The 23,287-nt window shown below is 42.9% G+C and overlaps 2 protein-coding genes across 2 annotated transcripts in view; both read right to left on the minus strand.

Annotated features, from left to right (window-relative positions):
• Positions 1 to 93: 93 nt before the first annotated feature.
• pomt2 (protein-O-mannosyltransferase 2) lies at positions 94 to 12,221 on the minus strand. Its single transcript, XM_085767367.1, has 21 exons — positions 11,451 to 12,221; positions 11,265 to 11,349; positions 11,080 to 11,184; positions 10,868 to 10,976; positions 10,550 to 10,658; positions 5,087 to 5,246; positions 4,892 to 4,998; positions 4,732 to 4,814; positions 4,303 to 4,412; positions 4,125 to 4,191; positions 3,953 to 4,013; positions 3,738 to 3,816; positions 3,507 to 3,658; positions 3,326 to 3,417; positions 3,148 to 3,224; positions 2,987 to 3,058; positions 2,833 to 2,892; positions 2,638 to 2,743; positions 2,392 to 2,532; positions 1,169 to 1,280; positions 94 to 818 (listed from the first exon to the last, which is right to left on the minus strand). The coding sequence occupies exons 1-21, from the start codon at positions 11,750 to 11,752 to the stop codon at positions 713 to 715; spliced, it is 2,295 nt and encodes a 764-aa protein (XP_085623493.1). The 5' UTR covers positions 11,753 to 12,221; the 3' UTR covers positions 94 to 712.
• A 733-nt stretch (positions 12,222 to 12,954) lies between these two features.
• Positions 12,955 to 23,287, minus strand: part of LOC146963926 (latent-transforming growth factor beta-binding protein 2-like) — an 86,560-nt gene continuing 76,227 nt past the window's right edge. Inside the window, exons 32-41 of the mRNA XM_085766954.1 lie at positions 22,599 to 22,727; positions 21,846 to 21,980; positions 20,580 to 20,783; positions 20,379 to 20,471; positions 20,111 to 20,239; positions 19,810 to 19,950; positions 19,053 to 19,226; positions 18,681 to 18,953; positions 16,906 to 17,055; positions 12,955 to 15,261 (exon numbers count right to left, since the gene is read on the minus strand). Of these exons, the coding sequence (XP_085623080.1) occupies positions 15,080 to 15,261; positions 16,906 to 17,055; positions 18,681 to 18,953; positions 19,053 to 19,226; positions 19,810 to 19,950; positions 20,111 to 20,239; positions 20,379 to 20,471; positions 20,580 to 20,783; positions 21,846 to 21,980; positions 22,599 to 22,727 (1,610 nt within the window). The 3' untranslated portion in view covers positions 12,955 to 15,079. The remainder of the gene's footprint in view (positions 15,262 to 16,905; positions 17,056 to 18,680; positions 18,954 to 19,052; positions 19,227 to 19,809; positions 19,951 to 20,110; positions 20,240 to 20,378; positions 20,472 to 20,579; positions 20,784 to 21,845; positions 21,981 to 22,598; positions 22,728 to 23,287) is intronic.

Here is a 23,287-nt window from a genome sequence, read left to right on the forward strand (position 1 = left end):
TTAATTCAGAATGGATGTTAAGTGGCGGATATTGGTGAGACAAGTAAAACCTGGGTGTAACACTTTTACCATAAGTATAAGTAAAAACAGATTACAAGAATACCGTAGTTTATTGATCACACTGAAATGTACACAACACTGAGAGTCAGTAGCAGTCTTACAGAGTCAAAACAGTCAAAACGGACGCCAGTACTTGAGAGCACTATTGGCTTAATAAAATACAAAAATATTGGAGACTAGGACCAAGACGACAGCAGACAGAAGAAAGGATATCTCCATCATCCTATTATTATTTAACAAACTGATGAGTATGGGAGATGCAGCATTTAAACATTTCTGGGTTTCTGTCTCTAGTTCCAGGCACTTTAGCTTATTATAGTGACACATACAGTACAGTCTAAGTTCAGGATAGAAGATGTGCTGTGAGTAAAGGCAGCTTGGTGATGGTTATGTGTCTGAGTCTTTATTCTCAAACACTACACAAAACTCTGGCTTTCATATTGTTAGATTCAAGGCTACAGTACCTTGTCAATGTTTCTTTACACTACAATACTTGGAAATGTAGAAAAGAACCATGAATACTTGGATAGTTAGTGTGCACAGTAAGTACCTTAAAAACCACAAGTCTGTGAGACATGATTCATTTAAGTCCCTCATACGCCGAGCAGTTGCTTTATATCTTATCATTAGTGTCATCTTCATGCACAGTTGATTAGAACTCCCAGGACTCCATCCACTTCAGGCCGGCCATGGCGCTGCCCGGCTGGTGTGCCAGAGGACCTGTCATGCCGTAGGAGAGTGGATGGAACAGGTAAAAACTAACATAGAGAGAATAGAAGATTAGAAAGAGTCACAAAAGTCAAGCCAAATTAGTTTAACATGAATATATGCATTTCCTAAAATGTCACATAACTACTTTAATACCACAGAGTTTCTCTTCCACTCAACATAACATAACATAACACAGCTAACGGACACAGAGAGCTCCAATTTGTTTTGTTTTCCGACTTATTTTTGGAAAATGGCTTTTAAAACAATGGTGTAATCACTTCAAACATTATTAAGTGCAACAGACATTACACAGTGATAATAAACCTTTTATGACAGACTAAAAATGAACTACAATAAATATTTTCCTTCGTTGTAATGACTTGACTGGTCAGCTCACCTGTAGAGAATAGTAAACAAGAGGACCATCTGCCCGGCTCGCTGCAGCCAATCAGAATAAGGTGGGCGGAGCAGCAAATCAGCACTTTTTAAGAGGATGTCTAGTGTGATTCCTGTGAGAAAGAAACACAATGCTTTCATGGGTAAAGAACACCACAAGTCATTTCTCTGTATCAGTGGTTTTCAAAGCCTCAAATTTTGAATGTGGACTATGAGTGTTCATGTTTTTGGTCTATGCATCTTTACATTTAGGAAAACCTGTGCAATTAAGATTAAAGGGATAGTTCACCCAAAATTCAAATTTCATCTCATTATCTACTCCCCCTCATGTGGACTAAGGGCTGGGAGAAGTTTCAGAGTCCTCAGTGGCTTCTCTGAGTTACAGCGGGGCTCCGTGCAGCACTGCATGTCCTAATGACGGTTGCGAACGGACACCACTTTTCTTCGTCCAAAAAGACACACCACAAAACATCCAAATACCTCCACACAGCTCGTCTGTAATGTCCCTCTTGTATTGAAGCCCCAACATGAGAAATTGTTCTGAAAAAAATTCAATAAGTCTATATTTTAAGCTTGTTTGTAGCGGAAGCTCCTCTTCCGGTCCGTCTAAATCTCGCGCGATTTGCGCCGGCGTCAGTGCGGACATTACAGGCGAGCACTATGGAGGTATTTGGATGTTTTTTGGTGTGTCTTTTTGGACGAAGAAAAGTGAGCTCCGTTTGCAACCGTCATATGGACATGCAGTGCTGCACGGAGCCCCGCTGTAACTCAGAGAAGCCACGGAGGACTCTGAAACTTCTACCAGCCCTTAGTCGACATGAGGGTGAGTAGATAATGAGTGAAATTTGAATATTGGGTGAACTATCCCCTAACAATTAGCAGTTAGCAATGCACCAATGAAAGAGGAGGAAACTGATGGAGTTAAAAGAACAGACCTTATCTTTTCTAAACAGATTTATGGAGATTTATTCATGATGGCTGAAGGAGATGATGATATGGTAAAAGGCAAATGGACTTGCACTTTTACAGTATAGTGCTTTTCTAGTGTCTAGGACCACTCAAAGCGCTTTCCACACATGGCTGCAGCACTTTTGAAGTATAATCATTCACAATGCATACATCAAGAGCAAGTGTGGATTCTGTGTCTTGCCCAAGGACACAAGCTGGGAAATGAACCACCAACCTTCTGGTTAGTGAACTACCTGCTCTACCTCCTGATAATACCTGTGAGCATGCTGCTGAAGAGCATAGCAGGGAAGTAGTGGTGATAGTAGAGGACACGCCCCATGGTATAGAAAGGTGCATAGTGGAGCAGCCAACCGAGGAGAAGCAGTCCTCCTCCTCTCATGAGCACATGGGACTGCTCTGAAACACAGAGTGGAGTAGAGAACATTAACTTTGTGTTTCAATCATCTTTTTTTTTTTACCACTGCAATCATGAAATATCTGAGAAAATATCAACATTTATACCTTTTCTTTTTTGGCTCAATGAGAAACCTCTTTGCAGGGCTACAGAGGCCACTGCTACCATGACCAGATAGAATCCCAAACTGACCAGGTTCATCCACCAGATCACCTGAAAAAAAAGCATATTCAGTCATGGTGGTTTTAATGTGCACTAGTGGCCAGACAAGAGAATGAACAGGAAAACAAGATGTGACTTACAGGGTTCCCCAACAGGTAAACGCGATACTCTGTCTCATTCACTCCTGAGAACCTCAGTCCCTTCACAGAAATAAACCAAATAGATTTGTGGTTAAAAAACTGCAGACGTGCATTTAATTTTGAGTTTTTTTCCACTATAAATCATTCAGTGCACCTGGTAGTTGATGGGCCAGTGCCATGGTTTTGAGTTCATCTCATTGTCTTTGGGTTTCAAGCCACTGTTACCCTGAAAAGAAATATTTATTTGATACCCAAAAATTGTTTCTGATAAAATATGTTCTTTAAGCACAGATGGGTTTTCTCAATGTTTCTTACTCTGATCATAACAATGTGGGACTCCAGTAAGATCTCCAGAAAATGGGGCTTCAGCACCGACAGACTAATGTTGGGCACTGTGAAAACATTCAAAACGAAAAGTTAAAATGTTGGCTGGTGTTTGATATTGAGACATATCCACAAATATGTATGGACATAAGCAATGAGTGTATCGTACATTTGGGGTTGATATGATCTTCGATGTTCCACTGAGAGCTTGGAGTTTCCTTCAGGTAGGGACTACAGGTCACCTCCACCTGCTCCCAGCCCCTAAAAGGAAAAAGTTACAGTAGACTCCCGTGCAAACAAAGAATCTTGAGTAGAAGAAGAGGTTGAGTCACAGCAGAGATTAGTTTTACCACTTTGGTAGAGTCTTGCCGGAGGAGTAAAGCACACATCCAGTAGCTCGGTGAAGAAAGCGGACTTTGCTGCGGAGCACCTTGACCAGGTCACCCTTCTGACCTCCACACACCTCCACCTGCCACAGGTCGTTTGCGTCTCCTGAGCCATTCTATGAAGAGACCAAAGCTGTGAGCTCAGTCAGGACACATAATGTGGCTGCTGCTAAAGATAAGGAGGGCTATACTCACAATGCCATAACCTGTAACCTGGAAGTGTTTCTTGGTCATTGGGGCCTCATGGAGGTGACTGTGAAGGTTGCGTGTTGTTCTGAAAGACGCCCAAAAAAGAAAAAAGAAAAAAGAAATCATTAAAAAAAAACACAGATGGAGATTAAGAAAGAAAAGTAGATGTTATCATTTAAATGAGCTCACATTTAGTAATACATTTCATTGGTTATACGTACTCCTTGTGCTCCAACCGAATGATGTCACCATGACGAACCAGTTCAGGGGAACCAGATTGTGCTTAATTAGGATAAACAACAGATAATTACAATAAAATGCTATCACATTACTTCCTCATGACTTCAACGAACCTTACTGGTTTCTCTAAACAATAAATCAACCTCCGCTTACTCTCATTATCATTCTGTCGTTGAACGAGCCACAAGTTGTTGTAGTCCTTATGGAGATAGGCAGTCACCTGAGAGAAAAAAGCAAAAAAAAAGAGTTTATTCAGAATAAATAAAACCATCAGAGGGGTAAGCATAAGTAAATATGCTTGTGGATGTGTTAGTTGAACCTGCAGCCTGACCTGCTGCTGCCGTGCTCCCACTCCCTCTGGGTATAAGTGCCAATGAGAGTGCAAATAGCCTCCAGCGATGCGGAGATTTTTCACAGTAATGGTGGAGCCATATGCTAGATCTACATCATGAGAACAACAAGGTATCAAGGGGACCACATCAATAAAACACAATGCATTCAAAGGAAAATCTCTTTTTGAACATCATAAACAGTGACACCAGGCTATAATAGAATTGAGCATAAAACAAAACAGTAAGCCTCAATAGTAAAACCCTGCTATGTAATTTAATGAAGCCAACGCTCCATCCCATCTGGCTGTCATCAATACTAAAGGAATGCCTACATTTCTTTTTGACCTCCTCACATCTTCTTATTAGTGTTTTAGTAAACACAGCTGCAGCACCATGTGGTTTTATTCACGCATGTGTTTGGGACTCACACTCAGGCATGGATGCATTATGAAGATTGTTCCCGATTAGACGGGACTGAAAGGCAGAACTGAAGAAGCCATCTCCCGGGCCACTGGTGAAAGAGAGACAGCAATCATGATGACCTGAGCAGTGATGGTGTTCTGTGAGCTGAGCGGTAATCGCACGCACCTTTTGTTCAACACAACAAAGTGGATGGCAAATACTGTAACATAGAGGAAGAGTGGAAGGAGGATGAGCCCGGCAACCCGAGCCAGGAAGTGCTTTGCGATGTCCACCTGAGGCCAGAGAATAAAAAAGTCAGAAGAGCGACTACGTTGTCACACAATACTCAAAAACACTCTCTAAAAATGTGCTGTTGTTCACCAGTGTTAGGCCGAGGTCTCCCAGAAGTCTCCAAAGGTCGCACACTGTGTTCAGTCCGACCAGGAGGATGACGAACAGACCAACAAACTTCACCCCCAAAGCCCCAGCAAGGCTTACACCAGTCAGTACCAGCCACAGCCACCAGGAGGCACTAAAAGGCCTGAAAGCAAAAGTCAGCAGGGAACCATCATGTGTATTAAAATATTCATAAGACAGGAGAAATGTTAACATTGCATATTATGCTTAAGTTACACCTATTAACAAGAAGATCTGTTCTTAAAAGAAGACACAGGTAGTGCTTTAGTACGGAAGCGCATTGCATTCACTTGATAAAGTAAAATTTAGACACCTTATCTCGTAATTACGAGATCTTTTCTCGTAATTACGAGATACTGATGTCGTAATTACGAGATCTTTTCTCGTAATTATGAGATCCTGAGGTCGTAATTACGAGATCTTTTCTCGTAATTAGGAGATCCTGATCTCGTAATTATGAGATAGAGAAAAAGGAATGTCTATAAGTCCGCTCTTGTCTCAATGAGAATCAATGGTCCATGGTAGTAAGGCAAGGCAAGGCAATTTTATTTGTATAGCCCGTTTTTACAAACAGTTTGTCTCAAAGGGCTTTACATGGCATTGTAACAACATCCTCTGTCCTTAGACCCTCACATCGACTGAGGAAAAACTCCATGGAAACCCTTTTAACAGGGAAAAATCGGAGAAACCTCAGGGTGAGCAACAGAGGAGGGATCCCTCACCCAGGACGGACAGACGTGCAATAGATGTTGTTACAGACAAGAAAACAGTTTACAGTACAGTGGATAGAGCAGTTACCTCTCACACGGGAGACTGAGGATCGAATCCCATGGTGGGGCTTATCGTTTACATGATGTTTTTTAATTCGGAATGAATTATTCTGAATTAAATAGTTTGGAATTAAAATATTCTCCTTCGAGTTTACACGGAAATAATAATTCAGAATTGGGGTTAACATGGAAAACACATTAAATCGCCTTTATTTACAGTTTTTCTCTGTTGGTTTGGCTCAATTCTTGAAACAGAAATTACATTCTCAAAATAACATGGACAAATCTCCAAACCACCTTGCAAATGTTCACAACAGAATGGCATTTCTCATTGATTTCATCAAATTGCAAATGTCTTAGTACATGTCTCAAGTGTCTTAGTGCATCTTTGCAAATGGTTATGTACAAGTACCCTAGAGTTAGCACAATGAGCATACATTTAGCACATTTTCCAAATGAATAGATCTTGCTGATCTAAGCTGATTAGTTCATTCTCAGTCGAATGGTTGCTCTCTCCAAAACATGTCAGCATGATTTCACTGTGTAAATCATCATATGCACAATAGTCTGTTCAACTGTCAAAATTAGTCAACATACTGTAGGCTAATACCATGAAAACCATATGAATTTCTTGCAGCATTTCATAAATTCATGACAGTAATTGACAGTCAGGTGAAATTAGAACTTGACTAACGAAGGAGGAGTTCCTACATCTCAGATGACCAATCAATCAGCTGTTTAGCTACCTGACTGGTGCTGTCTATGATTGTGAATGCTGCCAAACGCGTATATATAGAGCTTGGCTAGGGCCTGTACCTTTTGCAGTATAAACATGGAGGTACCTGGCCAAGAAAATTATCATGAGCAACTCCCTGCTCAAGGAAGAGGAAGAGGAGGAAGAAGAAGAAGAGGAGGAGGAGTGCGGATGCGTGGTGGAATAGGCGGAAGAGGCCGAAGAGCAGCTGTCTTTACACTGCAGGCCTTGATGCCCAATTCCGATTTGTTGCCTATATCCGATTTTTTTGACGGTCTATTTACATGTTCTATCAGAAGTGACCCAGATCTGATAATCTGCATTTACACCTGCTGTGCTGCATGAAACGACCCGCTGGAAATAAACTAGTGATTTCAGGAGATTGTCACGTAATAATATAATATTTTTAAACAAAGGTGAGTCTGGTGCTCAGAGTTCATATCCGACCAGGGCCGGCCCTGTACATCTGGGGGCCCTAAGCAGGATAAAATTGGGGGCCCTGCCTCACAGTGTATCATCACATATTCATAAAACCAGCTACCGTAACCCTTGCATATTTTATTGTACCTCTATCAACATGATGGCGAGCAGATATTTCATTACTAATTAGAGTCTAAACACTTAAAGCTGTCTAATTGCACTTGTCATTTTTTCTTCTACTTTGTTTTTGTCTGAATGTTAATGTTAATATTGTGAATGGCAATAGGTGGCTCCAAACCGGCAGTACTTTTGATGTAGCAGAAAGATAAAAGATTCTACAAAAGATTACAGTTTGAACAGATTTATTTTCTTTAAATTATCTGTACAGCTAAATTCTAGAACCCTTAAAACAAAACTTCAGTTGAGAAGAAGATAGAGGATGTTGGTTGGTCAGCAGCATCATCAGCAGTAACCATTGGAGCTGTGGAGAAGATTAGTAGAATTTTTTAGCCACTTTACACACAATTTAATTTTCCAACAGAGATAAACATATTGTGGCAACAAACAAGAAACTTACCAACTGTATGACTGGAACCAGCCACAGGGGATGAGGATGTGGCAACATGACAGCCATTAATAAATGGGTGATTGATCCTTTATCCCCTCACAGGAAAACAGCTGTTATCTTTTCACTGTAAACAGACCTTAAAATCAGCCAGGACATGTTAACTGCAGCAGGCTGGTATGTAGCAGCTAGCCAGCTAAGTGAGCTAACACAAGCACCGACATGTTTTTCGGCTAAACGTACATCTAGTAAACATAACATTAATTAGCCTTACCTTGTCCTTGTTTTTTTTTTCATCCTTGACCTTCTTTTTCCTATTTTCCGCACCTGACGGATATATCCTTTTGGACATCGTCGCTGTCCAAAAGCTAATCACCTCCTCGCAAATCGCGATCTCAGTGAGTGAGGGAGGGAGGGGGCCAGGGGGGAGAGAAGGGGAAGGGGTGGTGCGCGCTCGTTACCGGACAACGGCCACAGTCTGCGTTACGTTTACGTATGCGTGTCACGGTCATTGTTGCCAGTTGGGTCAAGGGTTACACTTTGTCAGAGACGGTTAGACAAATGATTGAGCAAAGTTTGGGGGCCCCCTAGTGGCTGCGGGGCCCTAAGCAGCTGCTTAGTTCGCTTATAGGGAGGGCCGGCTCTGTATCCGACACGTCACTTACAAAGTGAACGTTACAAAATAACGTTAGTGAAGTGGCTGCGTGGAGCGGAGCTGCTGTGAGATGAGACAGCGACGGTGACGGTGACAGTTGTGCCACCGTTTGATCCTCCGTCGCTCACGTAGTGAGGACGGGACAGCCTCACACATTTGTATACAATGTCTGTTTTTCCTCTCTTGATTTCTTATTGGCTCGGTTCAGTTTCTGCCGGTAGGAAAACGTGAAATCTGGTGTTTATCTCGCGCTTCCTCGCTTGCCCTCGTATCGATCCGCATAGAAATGAATGTTATTGTAGTGGCTATATGAAAACAAGAACTAGTGAGGGGGGAAAAAAACAGACGCACGGACACCTCAAAAATTAAACACTGTAACGCCTGTGACAGTGACCACAGCTGGCCACAGCTGACCACGGTAGTCCAGCTCAGCCCCACGTGTCAATCACGGACTACAGAGGTTCAGCGAAACGCGTGAGCACGTGAATTAATATTATCATTGATGACGTATGACACGCATTGCCAGGGAAGATCCGATCTGTCTGTTTAGACTGCAGACGTATTGGCAGAGATCCGATTTGTATCTGATTTATTTCCACATATAACGGGGGCCTGAATCTGATCTGGCAATATCTGATTCAATGCGCATTTGTCCCGTTTACACATTCATGTTACAGATCCGATCTGAGCCACTTGAGAGGAAAAAATCGGAATTGGGCCACTTGAACCGTGCAGTGTAAAGACAGAGTTGTGCCTGATGAAATTCGGGCAGACCTTATATGCGTATGGATGGTCAGGAGGATGAAGATGGTGGCCAGGAGACAGAGGGTGATGACAGTGATGACCAGTGAAAATGTCTCTACTCGTGAAACTTTGTTTACTGCACTATAGGCTTGGTATATTTTTTCTGTTTTTTTTTGTGTTCATATTTCATACATGTACAGAGAACTGTAGGCCTATACATTTTGTTTTTACAGTACATAATCTTGAGTTACTTTATGTAGGCTATATGTGAATAAAAATGGTTACAATTTCCTTGGCAATATGAGTGCAGTGTGTGTGATGTCAAACTTTGGAGGCTGCTCAAAGTCCTTTTCTTAGGTTTTATACGTCTCTGCCATAGTGACAAAACATCTAAGCATTTTGACTTGCAGTGCTCACAGAATGCCACAGGGATGATGCATTTTGGGGGCACTGACTACTTACATGAGAAAGAAGTTTGGTTTTGACACATAAGTAAACTGTTTTGGGAGAGATATGAGGTTCTGCAGCTCATCCATGGTGTTATGCTGAACCATCCAGTTTATTTTTGGTAAAAGCACTAAGTGAATGCAAATGAGCCAAAAGCAATTGAGAAAGATCTTTGCCATTTTGATGGTACTGACACTTTACATGGTAAAGGAATCTAGTTTTGAAGCATGTGTGAACAGTTTTGGGAGAGATATGCGCTTTTGCTAGTGAGCTGTAATGTTGTGCAGAACTGTAAGACTGTTTGGCCAAATGGTCTTATAGTTTTAAGAATGTAATTTCTGTTTCAAGAAATGAGCCAAACCAACAGAGAAAAACTGTAATTCTGCTTAACGTCTGGGGGTCGGGAAGCGTTCTGATTGGACAGGGGGTACACGTGTTGCGTATTTACGTCTACCGGAAGAAAACAAACTCCATTCTCAGTGTGTGAAGTGAAGTGAAGTGAGCTGCAGCCGCGAGCCGCTCCGCTGCTCCTGAACGTAACAACTTAGAAGCAGAAAGTTTCTCCTCTTAACTGCCAGGATGGCCTTCCCTGGGTGGGGAAGGCGAAGCTCACTGATCGCCTCCCCCGCCTGGCCGCCCCCAGCGGTGGCGGCGCCGGGCTCACACACCCTCACTGTCAGGATCGCCTTCCTCGGGTGTGAGCCCCGGCCGCCGCCGCTGCTCCGGCGGGGATCCTGGCAGTGAGCTTCGCCTTCCCCTCCGGAGCAGCAGCAGCAGCAGCAGCGGCGGCCGGGCACCGGGGTCTGTGGAGCGGGTTCATGAAGCCTGGTTGTCCCGACATGACTCACTCACAACACTGCTGCTGTCATGTTATGTTGTGTGTGTTATAGCCTACTTTTCGGCTACAAGACACACAACATAACGTTACAGTGTTGTGAGTTGAGTCATGTCGGGACAACCAGGCTTCATGAACCCACTCCACAGACCCCGGTAAAGTATGCAAGGATACAGTAAAGATCTGAAACAGTCTGAAAAAAAAAAATCAAAAATAAAGTTTACCAATTCCACCTACCTGTACCTCTGTTGATTGAACTTCACCATGCTAAGCACTGCCGCCATGATGAAGAACATGAGTATGGGGTCTAATAGGATGTACTGGGAGATGGTGATACAGCCGGTGTCTGTCAAATAACCAAATAGAAAGAAAATAAAATGTAAATAATCATGAAATTTCTTTGCTCCAGTGGTTTTCATTCAGAGCTTCATGCTGCTCCTTTCATACTTTCAGAAACAAAAACAAGAAAATCAGAAGGTACAGCAGCCAGTGTATTGCAACTTCAACATGACCTTGAGTTGTGCAGCCTTTTTAAACAATTAGACTATTACTCACCAAATATGAGCAGAGTGGCAGTGATGAGAGCAGCCGTGGGAGACCGGGACAACTCCAGCACTGTGAGGTAGGCAAAGACCGGGAGGAAGGAGCCCAATACAGCACAAAACTGCAGATCAAAGGGGCGAGACAGACACATCAGCAAATATAATATATGATGTCTTTTTAAAACTCAGACAAGATAAGTGTTTGTGGTGTGGAAGGTGCCATACCCCTCTCATCCCCCAGTAGTTATGGTGTTCATATTTATCTCCTGGCTTTAGGAAAGGAAAGGTGCCATCATAGCCGGTCATGTAACCAGCGAGACCTATCAACATCTAGGACAGAGTAACACAGGTTAAAAATAACAATTGAGAGATTTCCCATCATGCATGCAAAGGCCAATTTGCCATCTCACTTTTCCAAGAGGAGGATGGACGTCAAAAAAGAAGGTCCTGTTGATGTAGTAGCTCCCCATCTTTCCAAAGTGTGTCTCATCCCAACTGAAACACACAAAAAACAGGTCATTGTCATGAACAACAGCACATCACACTATAAGATGCTAAAAACCATGTGCATATGTTTAGAGGGGACCCTCACTCACCACACATGAGGGGGCTCTGTTATCTTGTGGAGCCGGGTGGAGAGAGACAGCCCCACCACCAACATCAGCAGCAGGTTGCCTGAAGGCTCCGGCTCCTTACTGAAACCCCCTGTTGTTGGAAACTGAGCAGATGTCCCATTGGAGGACTGGGTGTCATCTCCAGCAGTTTGACAGTCTTTGTCCTTTGACATAGGAGTGCATGTGCACTGGAGGGTCTTCTCTGAGGAGAAGGTTTTCCTGTTTCGTAGAGATGAAGTGTCTCCATGTTTGTTCCTCTGTGTGCTGCATTCGTCTTTTGCCATGAGGAAATAAATCCTGGAATAAGATGACCAAACCCCCTTCCACACCAGGCGAGGTCCAATATTTGGCACTTGTACCAAATCATATACTAATAGCTAGTCAGTGTCTGTATGAGAGGTGCTCTCAGGGACATATGACTACATTGAGCCAAGATATTAATAGTATGACCAGGTAACAGCTGTCAGTATGAGACGTTAGCTGACACCTTTCCCATTCAACAAATTATCAGACATAATATTAGTTGCAATATCGCCAGGCTATCGGGACATTTTCATCGATAACATACTTATCCTAGCTTCGTTTTTATATCCACAAAATCCACCAAATGTCCGGTTCACGTAGCAAAGTACCGGCGTTTCTCTATCGGCTAATATCGTTTTATTACTGAAAGATTTACATTAGCAGCAAAACCATAGCATGAGAGGTTGTAGCCATGGAGCCACACGTAAAGCGACCAGCGAGGAGGATTCTGGGAGATGTATTCCACTGTATTATTTATGGGAGCACGGTGTGTCAAGGTGAACACAATTTCCCAGAATCCACTTGGAACAGCTCCTTCGTTCCCAGTTAGCCAATCGGGAATCGCAGTTGATAAAGCAGAGATTGTGGATGCGTAGCTCAATTTGGCCACGAGAGGGAGATGTGGGATAATAAATTAGTTTAGTACATTTATGTATTTATTTTTACTGTATTTTTTTTGTGTGAAATGTGAGATTCTGTTAATACAACGGATAGTTCTAGTCCCTGGTCTCAATTATTTATATTTCAGAGGACATACTGTATATATAAAGTCTGCAGTTCACACACCATAGTTGCACACATTTGTATTATTATTATTATTTTGAATATTTCCATTCTCTACTACTTAATGCCCCTGCATAACTACATCTCAGAGGAACATAGAAATACAGTGAAACTCTACATTTATTTGTCAGTGGTTTGGAGATTAAGATTTTACTATGAAAACAAACAGACAAACTAGGATCTTACATGGGATATTGCTTTGTCGCCTATCAAAAAGTCTATCTATCTACTGTCTATCATCAATCAATCAAAAGCATAATACTTAAATAGTACTGGTATTCACCACCACACTGCTCTACAACTACATTGCTGATGTCTTAATAATCTGTAGAAGTCATATACTACAGACAGATAACAATTTACTTTTATGAACAAACAACTACGTAAATGTGCCATTTTTCAAAGTAAACCATTAAAGAGACAGATATTTTTTTGTTTTTATTTTGATGACTGATAGTGATTACAGTCAAGAGGTAAACAAAATGAATGAGCATGATATTTCCAATGACCACAGATTTACAACAAGACATTTATCTCAAGTTATTTTGTGGTTTTGAAAGGCTTTAAATATTCCAATTGTGTCCTACATGTTAGTCTTCTGGTCCGGTTCAGGCAATGATTTGAACAGCACAGTAAAATACAGTGGAAATCAAGTGGAAGCATCTGTACAACTGTAGGTTTGTAGATTATGAATGCAGGTTAAGGGCATAGGTTATCCTCCAAAGTTAGAATCAAAGTTTTATGTTGCTGCTGATCTTTCTTGAGAGAACTTCGGTCCTTTAGACAAATAATGCCAAAATGTTCTTAAACCTGAATATATATATTTAAAAAAAACAAAAAAACAAATCGAGTTGAAAGGGAATTCAGAAACCAAATGAGGATGCTGATACTGTCTATGATACATTCATGACAAAATGACCCAGCAGAAACTAAAAGAAATAATGTTCACAATTACTAATATTTAGCCATAAAGTTGTGACGCACATAAGCTGGTGCTTGCATTTCAAAAGCATTGTCTTTCTAATGAACTTGAAGAGACAAAATGTCTGTGATTAGAACAGTGCTGCCACTTCCAAAAAATATATTTCATTGTCTGCTCCACAGGGCAGGGTATACACACACAGTTCCTCTGGTACAGTGTCAGCCACTCTCCTCATACATAAAAAGTTATGCTTTAAAAAACATTTTTACAGACATGTATAAATCTACAAAGCTATAATGCCAGATTTTTCTTACACTTTATGCTTTACGTCAAACAAAAATATTGGTTGTGCTATAATGCATTAAGAGAATATGTAACAAAAATAATACATAGTACTAGATCTGTACAAAATAAACCAAACCTCTCCAACGAAGCCTTTGTCTTTACATGCAGTCAGATATGCACAGATGGGAATGGTCTGATGTAAGGTGTGGGATCCAATTGCATTTGCAGTTAATGAGAAATCATTTTGACTGTGTGACAATGGAGCATAAAATCCGATCTTACAGTTGAAGCAGTGACATATGTGGATAATTTCAACCGACGTACCTTGTTACAATGTCAGATAAGTGTGATAAGTCACGGTGCACGTTAATACTGTTAAAAAATAAAAATCTCGATCAGCAATTATGTCCATATTTTCCTACTTTGTGGTATTTGTATTGTATTAGGATTGTGGTAATGGTGTCAAACAGAGAAAGGCAGGTTACACCTATTGCACCTTTTTCAAAACATTACATAGACCATCATATACATCTACAGTCTTTCCTTGTCCACATAAAAGGCTGAAGCTTTTAATGCGAAAGTTTGGCTGCGCTGACTTTTCAGTTTCTTGGTCCAGAGATTCTTCAGCCTCAGCTTGTGGTGTAAATCGTGACGTACAGGAAGGCAGCTGTGGGAAAAGTTCTTCGAATTTGTGCCATTTGTCAACCTTGGCGTCCATTTAGTCCAAGGCCAAAACTAATTACAATGACTGAGTGTGACAATATTGGTAAGAAGTTTGGCAGTGCTGGACAAACGACAAAAGACAATTATTATCTCCTCACACTGTCTCTGAATCAATTAATGAGACAGATAAAAAAGAGGAACCAAGCATGCCCTCTGAAATGGGTTGCTTTCTTAATTTGCAGAGGCCAGTCATGTAGATGAAATAAATAACACAGCAAAAAGAAAAAAGAAAGAAGTGACAGAGAAAATAATGCGGAAATATATGTATATCAAATTGCCTGGGGTTACTGAATAAAAAAATCAGTCCACAAAATCCCTTTAAGGCAAATGAATATCTGGTGAATACTAATTCCCATGTAATACATTCACTGCACTGTATTCCTGGTCCTCTTGAACATGTATGAGGGGGATATGGGTGTGTTGTGTGCTGTGTGTGTGTATGTGTGTGTGTTATTTGTATGTAGGGAAATGAGTTTGGACGTTTCAGCGTTACGGTTGGAGGTTTAGTGCCAGGCCCTTGGGGACGAGGGCAGAGGGGGTGTGTAAGGTGATCTTTGAGGGAGCAGGAGGAGCCGGCGCTCCAACAGTCACTTTCTCAGTTTCCTGTCTCCCTCTCTCTCAGCCCAGATGCCGGGATTGTTGGGATGCATTTGTGTGGTTGGGCCGAGGCCACGAAGCCCGGCAAACAGGTGCACTTGTAGGATCCCTCTGTGTTGGTGCACTGCCCGTTCTGGCACAAGGGCACCTTGTCACTGATGTCCTCACACTCGTTTATGTCTGGAGAAGGAAAAGGAGACATGAGGAGTCAGACACCGGGGAGTTTTCACAGCTGGAACAGCTGCCTGCTTCATATCTGCTTCTGAGTGGCCTTATGGGTGTTAGAGGTTTCGTACAAATGATATCACATTCACCCCCCGCCCCCTCTTTTTCTTCCTTCAGTACTGTGAAGTGCATTTTACTCCAGTTTAAAAAGATTTCTTCTTGACCTTAGAAACAGTAGTTTGCGAAACTGCCTCAAGCCTCATTTAGTCGCTGTTCTGAGGCTTTCTATCATATCCCATGGGCTTCATTAGCAGATGGAGGTTGAAACTACGGAAAAATACTTTGAAAGTTGAAGAAAAGTCCAAGTCATTTTTTTTCCTGTGGATTTCAATGAAAACATTTCTGCTTGCCTTTGTCTTACGTTGTTATAAATATAATATTTAAGGATTTTGGATGGTTTTTTGGTCAGAGCAAGATGTTTGATTTGAACAAACAATTAATCCAGGAAACGGTAGATTAATCAATAATGAAAATGTAATGTAATTTCATGGCATCTGGGCAAACTCACTGTGGCAATGTAGCTCATGTGATTTGATCAAAAGCCTCAGAACAGCTACTAAATGGACCTTGACATGAGATTGTTAAATATTTAATACACACTTGTGAGCAATAAACAAAGCTGCTTTAATTAGTTCCACAACGTTCAGCTTTGAGGGTACAAAGTTGTCAATGGTGCATAATATCTCATCTTGTATATCCTTAATCAAACATGCCGTCATGTTGCGTGTCAGCTGGATAAGGTCTGAACTTCACTTCCCCGTGATCTTGAGCACTGAATGGTTCAGAATGATGTTAAAATTAACAATGCGCTGGATTACGTTTCATTTTGGCCTTCAAAAGATTTTTCTTTCCCTTTCTCGATACGGGAGGTCTGATTGTCATTTCATAGCAGTCAATCTCAAATGACCCTTCTTCTGTTTATGTCATGATCTGCTGGGGAAATGCTGGTGGTGATATTTAGAAAAGGAGGCATGGCATGAGTTGCGAAGCTCGCACATGTTTCCATAACGTCGGAATTCAATCGCTTTCCTTGGGAAAATGGCTGGCCTTGGAGCTGATAAGCTTGTGCGCAGACAGGATATTGTAAACACGGGGTTTCATTACAACAAGACAGTCTCACTTTCTTACAAAACAAACAGAGTGCAGTTAAAAGATATAATATCTCATGTAATACACTGAGTGGCCAAGATTCAAGGCCCCCTTACTCTTGGCAGAGAGTGACTGGGGAATTTCAGACCAAAGGGTAACACGCAGCGGTTTTGAGGAGTACACCGCTTTCATTAGTTTCCCATAAAACATAACTTAATGCAAGGTTGTTAAATTCAAAGCTTCTCCTTGAGCATGATGATATATTGCATAAAGAGTTACCTCACTGAAATTAACCCGAGACCTCGCTCCAGAGGGCTGAGACCTGGAGGGAGAGTTCACTGCGGTTTGAGTTCAGGATTCAACACCACATTTTGAAACAGGATTAAATGACGTGATTGATTCTCTATTGATTCTAGGAAGTCCCTGAACATTTTGACTTGGAACACAGAGTCTGCATGTGGGTGGTCTGCTGGCAAAGGTATCATATGTTTTCTGGGGGATGGAGCCTACCTATACAGGCCATCTTGGTCAGGTCCAGCTCGTAACCGTCGAAGCAGTCGCAGGTGTAGCCTTCTCGCACGCGAACGCAGCGGCCGTTTTCACATCCGTTCAGGACCCCACACTCCTCTGCCTGCAGACCCTCAAAGCCCTGGAAGCGCTCTGATTGGAAATAATGAAAAAACACGATTACAGTCAAACAAGAGCCCTGTTCCTCTATTGATAGCTTTCATGTGACGTCACGGCCCGTATGGAACGCCCCCCTGGCGGTCAAAACAATCCACTTCCCCGCTGTCCGCTGGTTAGGACAAGGCAGAAAAACACACACTGCTCCCTGCTGCTTCAAAAATACCGGTGTTATGGCCCAACTGGTGTCTGATTTAACTGGTTACCGTACCGAACAACAGCTGTGCTGCACTTCCGTCCGCAGATTTGTCACAAATTCACAAATCAAGCCGCAGTTCACATGTTACTGCAGCGAATATGCTTCTGTGAGTGAACCTGTTCAGGCAATCTACAGTCAGTCAGCGCCACACTACTCTCACTCTGCACAACACTGCACAGTATGACAAAGCCTGTCATGTTAAAGTTACCAACTAATGGAAAACACTCTGAAAATACAATAACAACATCGTCCTCGCCGCGCCGCGGTCGGTCCCGACCCCCGTTACCGTGTCGCTGCCGCCGCGGGCGGTGCTGTTGCCGTGTCCGGTGGCGGGCGGTCCCGCCGGGTTACCGCCGCCGCCACCGCCGCCGGTCCCGCTGCTATCGGACCGCCGTCATCGTTGCCGTCGGTAGCGGTGCGTAGCAAAGCTCCGGGGGGTAAAGGGGGGGCAGCTGGTCACCGTGCAGCCCAGCTAAGGGCTCTGGTTTGTGGGTGAGAGGAGCAGGGAGCCTGGGCTCAGTGGGCTGGAGCTCAGACTGTGGAGCTCAGTGGAGCTGCGGTACCAGGACGGTGTTCCCACACAGGAAAGTTACAGGTACATTTCTACCACTTCAACGAGTTCAGAAACATTATTTTAAGATCAAAAAACTACAAAATGGGGCTTTTAATCAGACACCAGTTGAGCCATAACACCGGAAATATTGTTTGCAAGCGGTGGAGGATGATGGATTCTCCACCAGGTAAATGTAAACATCGCCCAACTCGAGCTTCGGCAGGGAACTGGTCATTTTAAACAGCTGGTATACAGCAGCTGGTGTTGAATATGGGTCACAAGTGCCCAAAACTTCAAAGCTGTTTTTATATCTTTCTTTCTCGGCTGCTGGCAGATGATTTAAGTCATTACTCGGTTGTTTGTCCATAGAAAGTCCATTGCGGGGCCACTTTGGAATGTTGCTTTTGACCGCCAGGTCCCTGGGAAGTGACGTCACTGAAAGCTATCAATTGATTACATTCTACAAGGAGATCAGAAATCATATGTCTCAAGATGGTAGTGTCTGTTACACTGAAAACAAAAAGAAGGGGTCCGCAACACCATATGGCTCCAGTGCAAAAATGTATTAAATACCCATGACGTTTCGAGATTATTTAATACATTTTTTGCACTGGAGCCATATGGTTTTGCGGACCCCTTCTTTTTGTTTTCATGCTTTGCTTGTGTTGGTCCAGCACCCACCCCACATGGGTTTTTGGATGCGCGTGCTGTTTTTCATTTTTGCTAGGCACTGTTACACTGACAATAATTTGCTATAATGCATCAATCATATGTTTGACAGCATCGTCCTATGAGCATATACTGTGGGAGATAAAAAGCTTTAGAGACTAAGGAAGGACATATACCCACCTCCATAAGAATCTACTGGTCGTGGCTGGTGCTCCCGTGGTTGTGGGACAGGGACAGGTGGCTGTGGGACGCTGTAGTCGTTGTCATTGAAAAGAGGGACACTTTCAGGAAGGTCATAGGGTCCTGCAGGGTTGCCGTAACTGTCCCAGTATGGAGGAACGAAAGGCTCTGCGGTGTCCTCCGGCCCCTCGAGGCCATACTCGTATCCTGGCCGCTCACGCAAGCTGTCGGACCCTCCTCTCCGAGGCAGGTTGCACATGATGGCATAGTCCTCTGAATGCAAAAACACGCAGGGAGGGGTTATATATATTGTGCATGAATCACAGAGATGTGTTATAACATAGCGTGTCTTTTGGGCATTCTGCTCCTCACCTGAGTCTCTCCTGGGACAGAACGCACACTGTCCACTCCAGGCGATACCGTACAGACAGCAGCACTCGGTGTAGGTGGTCCTGCGCCCCTGGAGGGGTTCTGCACACATGTTGTCACCCTCCAGACGCTGCCAGCAAATATCCATGTGCACATCGTGATCAGGCTCCATAGTTTCTGGAAGACAGAAGGGGTGCATTCAGACATCCAAACTTTCCAAAAACTGCCTACATGGAGCTCTACGGACTGGACTGGACCGAACCCCTCCTCCGCCCACTCTAAAGCAGCTGAACAGGATGACAAAGGCGAATATCTCATAAAGTCTCCAAGTCTTGTCATTCAACCCATCCCATATTTTTCCATCTGCTTCCTCAGGGACAAATCATTCGCCTACAACCCGTCACTAGCTATTTTTATTATTGCTATAGGCTAATTGATTGATTGGCGTGTAAGTATCTAAAAAATAGCTGAGAACAAAGTATTTAAATTGTTTTGCTGGTCTGAATAACAACCCGTATCGAAATATAATACATCTCTGAAAATCATTAAAATTATATTATAATAATATTCAAATAATATCGAAATATAATACATCTCTGAAAATCATTAAAATTACATGATTATTAAAGCTGGTGCAGATTAATTTTGCATCTATCAGCAGACTCATTCACTGACTCATTGTGACGCCCATCATCACATTTTTAAATCTCTTGAAATCCATAAAGAAACAAATGTGTGTGTGTGTCTTTGTGTGTCACACCCTCTGTGGTGTTGAGGCCAATGCAGCGGCGCCGTGTGCTGTCCAAGACTAATGGAGGACTGCAGAAACAGTTGAAAGACCCGGCCGTGTTCACACACACTCCATCCTCGCAGGCACTTCCAAATGCACACTCATCATAATCTAAAAACACACAGAGACGGAGAGGCAGACATTAATCATCAGCAGAAATTCATTATGTGAAGTGAAGTTGCACATTGGTTGTACAGAGAACAGCTTATTTTTCACTGCCATATGAATGTTTTCAAAGGTTAAAAAAATAAAAACAGGTGTCATTTCTTACCCACGCACTCGAGTCGGATGTTGTCATAGTAGAAACCAGAGCGACAGTAGCAGGTATAGGTAGAAAAGAGATTTGAACACTGTCCATTCTTACAAATGTCTGATCCAAACATTGCACATTCGTCTGCATCTGAAGAGAGACAGGAAAACTTGTGGTGAAATGGAAAGCTTATGGTAGAAATGAGACTGGGGCTGACACTGCACCTTTGTAAAGTATATAAATATAGTATATAAATAACACAATTTAGTATTAACAAAAGGGAGAGTACCTATGTAGCGTTGCTGGTCTCCCAGAGCTTGTGTAGGAGAAACAGGTACTGGTAATAACCCGCTACCATGAGGACACAACTGATTGTAACCATCTGGAAAATCAGAAATGGTTTCATTAGTCAAATAGCATAAGTTTGATGAGTTAAAAAAAAAAAAAGAGTCATGAAGTCACAATTTGGATTATTAGCCTGTTGTGGTACCTCTTCCTGGGACAGGGCAGGCGTGGATCTCACAGTTGTCGCCCCAGCCGGCCCCCACCGTGCAGCAGCACTCCTGCTTGGTGGTGTTGCGAGACAAAACATTGTCGCAGAAGTTGGCATCATTCAAGTTGTAGTAACACTCCTTCCTCTCCTCGGCTGAGGCGGCAGACGGAGGGACCTGTGGAGGGACTTTTGGGCCAGCATCTGTGGTAGATGGACAAGGACAGTATTACTTCAGCTCAGAGAGGTCAGAGGTCACAAAAAAGGAACTGTGGAAGCTCTAGGGATTTGTAGTTCAGGAGGGCAAATGCGCCCTAATAGAAATGTCTGAACTTAAATCTGCCTGGGATGAGGTCGTCGGTGGAGTAAGTTTACAGCGGATCTGACACAGTAGCAGGATCACACACGGAGAGCATCAGGTGGCCTCTGCTCTTCATCCATCAGAGTGTCCACATGCCTCCAGCAGGTAGTGCCTTACCCTGGCCTGCCACTGCTGAGCCTGCTCATTTGTCCAAAGGCATGGGCTCAAGCTTTTCACCCTTAAGCTGCTGGCTTAGCCAAATGGAAACACTGGCATGTGAGTCAACACACCATTCACTCTCACATGATTGATTAACACACGTCGAAAGCAAACAGCGGAATGTGTCAAAAAGGTACACAAAGGCATAGCTGGGGTTTAGTGCCCAGGCAGAAGAAAAAACATCCCCGCTGAGGGCGCGCCGCTTAATAATGTAAATACGCCCAATTCGTGTACACATACGCCTATCAAGCCTGAGAGGTGATGGTATTTCCATGACTCAAAAGGGTCGTTCTGTCGTTCGGAAATTGCAATATATTGCATATCTGTAACCTCCACACTTGAGTTCATTTTAACAGGGAAGCGAGTAATGTGTCTTTAGCCGTAATTGCCAATAACTACACCTTATCCATGTTTGTCTTGGTAGTGAAATTGGTTTACAGTAACTAAGGCCTTAGGGCATTTGCTTGGCTCTCCTGGAGAACTTGCTTCACTTGTCTGAAGGATTAGGCTAGTGCAAATTTTTGTAGGCAGCCCACCCAACCATAACTCTAGCGTATAAAACAAATGGAAAGAGCCAGGTCAAAAGATTCTCTAAGAGACGTGGAGTAAGTTATGTCCACCTCGTCACCCTTGTTGTTTGGATAATGAAAGACGGCTCATTAAATCAGGGAAAACTCCGTCTCCCAATGATGGGATGGAGAATTAAGTCCTGTGAGTCACTGTGAGTGCTGGTCTTGCTCTATTACCCAGGGAGCGACACTGGCTGGTGATGGGATCAAATTCCTCATTGTCGTTGGGGCAGATGCACAGGAAGCTGCCATCGGCGTTCTCACACAGGGCCCCCCCGCACAGCTCCGGGCCCATCTCGCACTCGTTCACGTCTGCGAAAGACAGGAGAGGAGGGCGTGAGATCACTAAAGGATCGGGTGCGTACACATAGGAATGTGCTTAGCCTGGTCAAGGAAAGGTCATGTAAAGGGACAGGCATGAAATAACCATATTCAACATTATTGCAATCATATCTATTGAAAAAGAAGTGAATTACAAATATAAATTCCTTTATTAAGTAAGTAATGTATATGAAGAAGACATATTTGCCCAATCAATGGTCCTGTGATATCCTGCATATATGCTAAATGCAGTACAAATTACATGGCCTGATGATTTTCTCCTTTTTTTTAACAGAAAGACCTCCACCAACAATATGTTGTTATGTCTCTCAGTGTTTCTCTCTCCAAAAACAATCCCTGATCTCAAAATTGGCCTCAAAAAAATATAAATTAATTTTTTTATTAGGAATAAAAACTAAAGAGGACAGTGTGTTGGGAGGTCATTATAGTTTTTAAGCAACATTGATGCACTGGGATTTGACTGCACTGAAAATATGAAGTAGGGTGAGTTCATCAGTGATTTTGTTGTTTTCATGGAACGAGAAAATACCAGCAGATTCATCCTTTTGCTTATTGCTCAAGAATATTTGTTGGAGAGCAGTTACACACCAACACATCTGGTCATGTCTCCCGGTGGGTTGGTGTAGCCTTGGTCACACTGGCAGTGGAAGGAGCCATCTGTGTTCTCGCAGAAGCCGTGGTTCCCACAGATGGTTTCATTGACGCACTCATCAATATCTGCGCACACAGAGAGGTGAGCGAAACGTTAATATTTACAGTGTCAGTCTGCACAATAGACACTCAAACTGCCTCAGTAAACACACCGCTGCTTCTCCAAAATAAACACCACTACCATTCTGACCTTACAATAACAACAGAAATCACTTCCATCATAACATGTTAGACACAGTGCGGAGATTAGACAATTCATTAAGAGGCTTTTCAAACTGTGGTGTTCGCCAGTTAATTTGGGGAGACGTCCCCTCGGCGTCAGCGCAGACTTTCTGGACGTAGTGGGATCTGGAAAGCTGCGAGGGAATGTTTTTTTGGTTGTGTTAATGGAGTGAGAAATGACACTTAGGTCACTGGGACATTGGCAAAATGTAAGCAACGCAGGAGTTTACAGCCTGCAGCCAGCATTCAGCATTCTCCCAGACACTTTACAAGCAGCTGGAGAAAGATGGTTGAAAGTTCAGATGTGTTATGAAGAGGTTTTTGACAGCGCTCTGGCAGTAACCGCTTTCCATTGTAATGTGTTTGATGTGTCTGTTTTAGATGTCCTTCAAAATTAAAACGCT

The sequence above is a fragment of the Trachurus japonicus genome, chromosome 22 (assembly GCF_045865225.1).
Source record: "Trachurus japonicus isolate A0001 chromosome 22, Traja_1.0".
Classification (NCBI taxonomy): domain Eukaryota; kingdom Metazoa; phylum Chordata; class Actinopteri; order Carangiformes; family Carangidae; genus Trachurus; species Trachurus japonicus.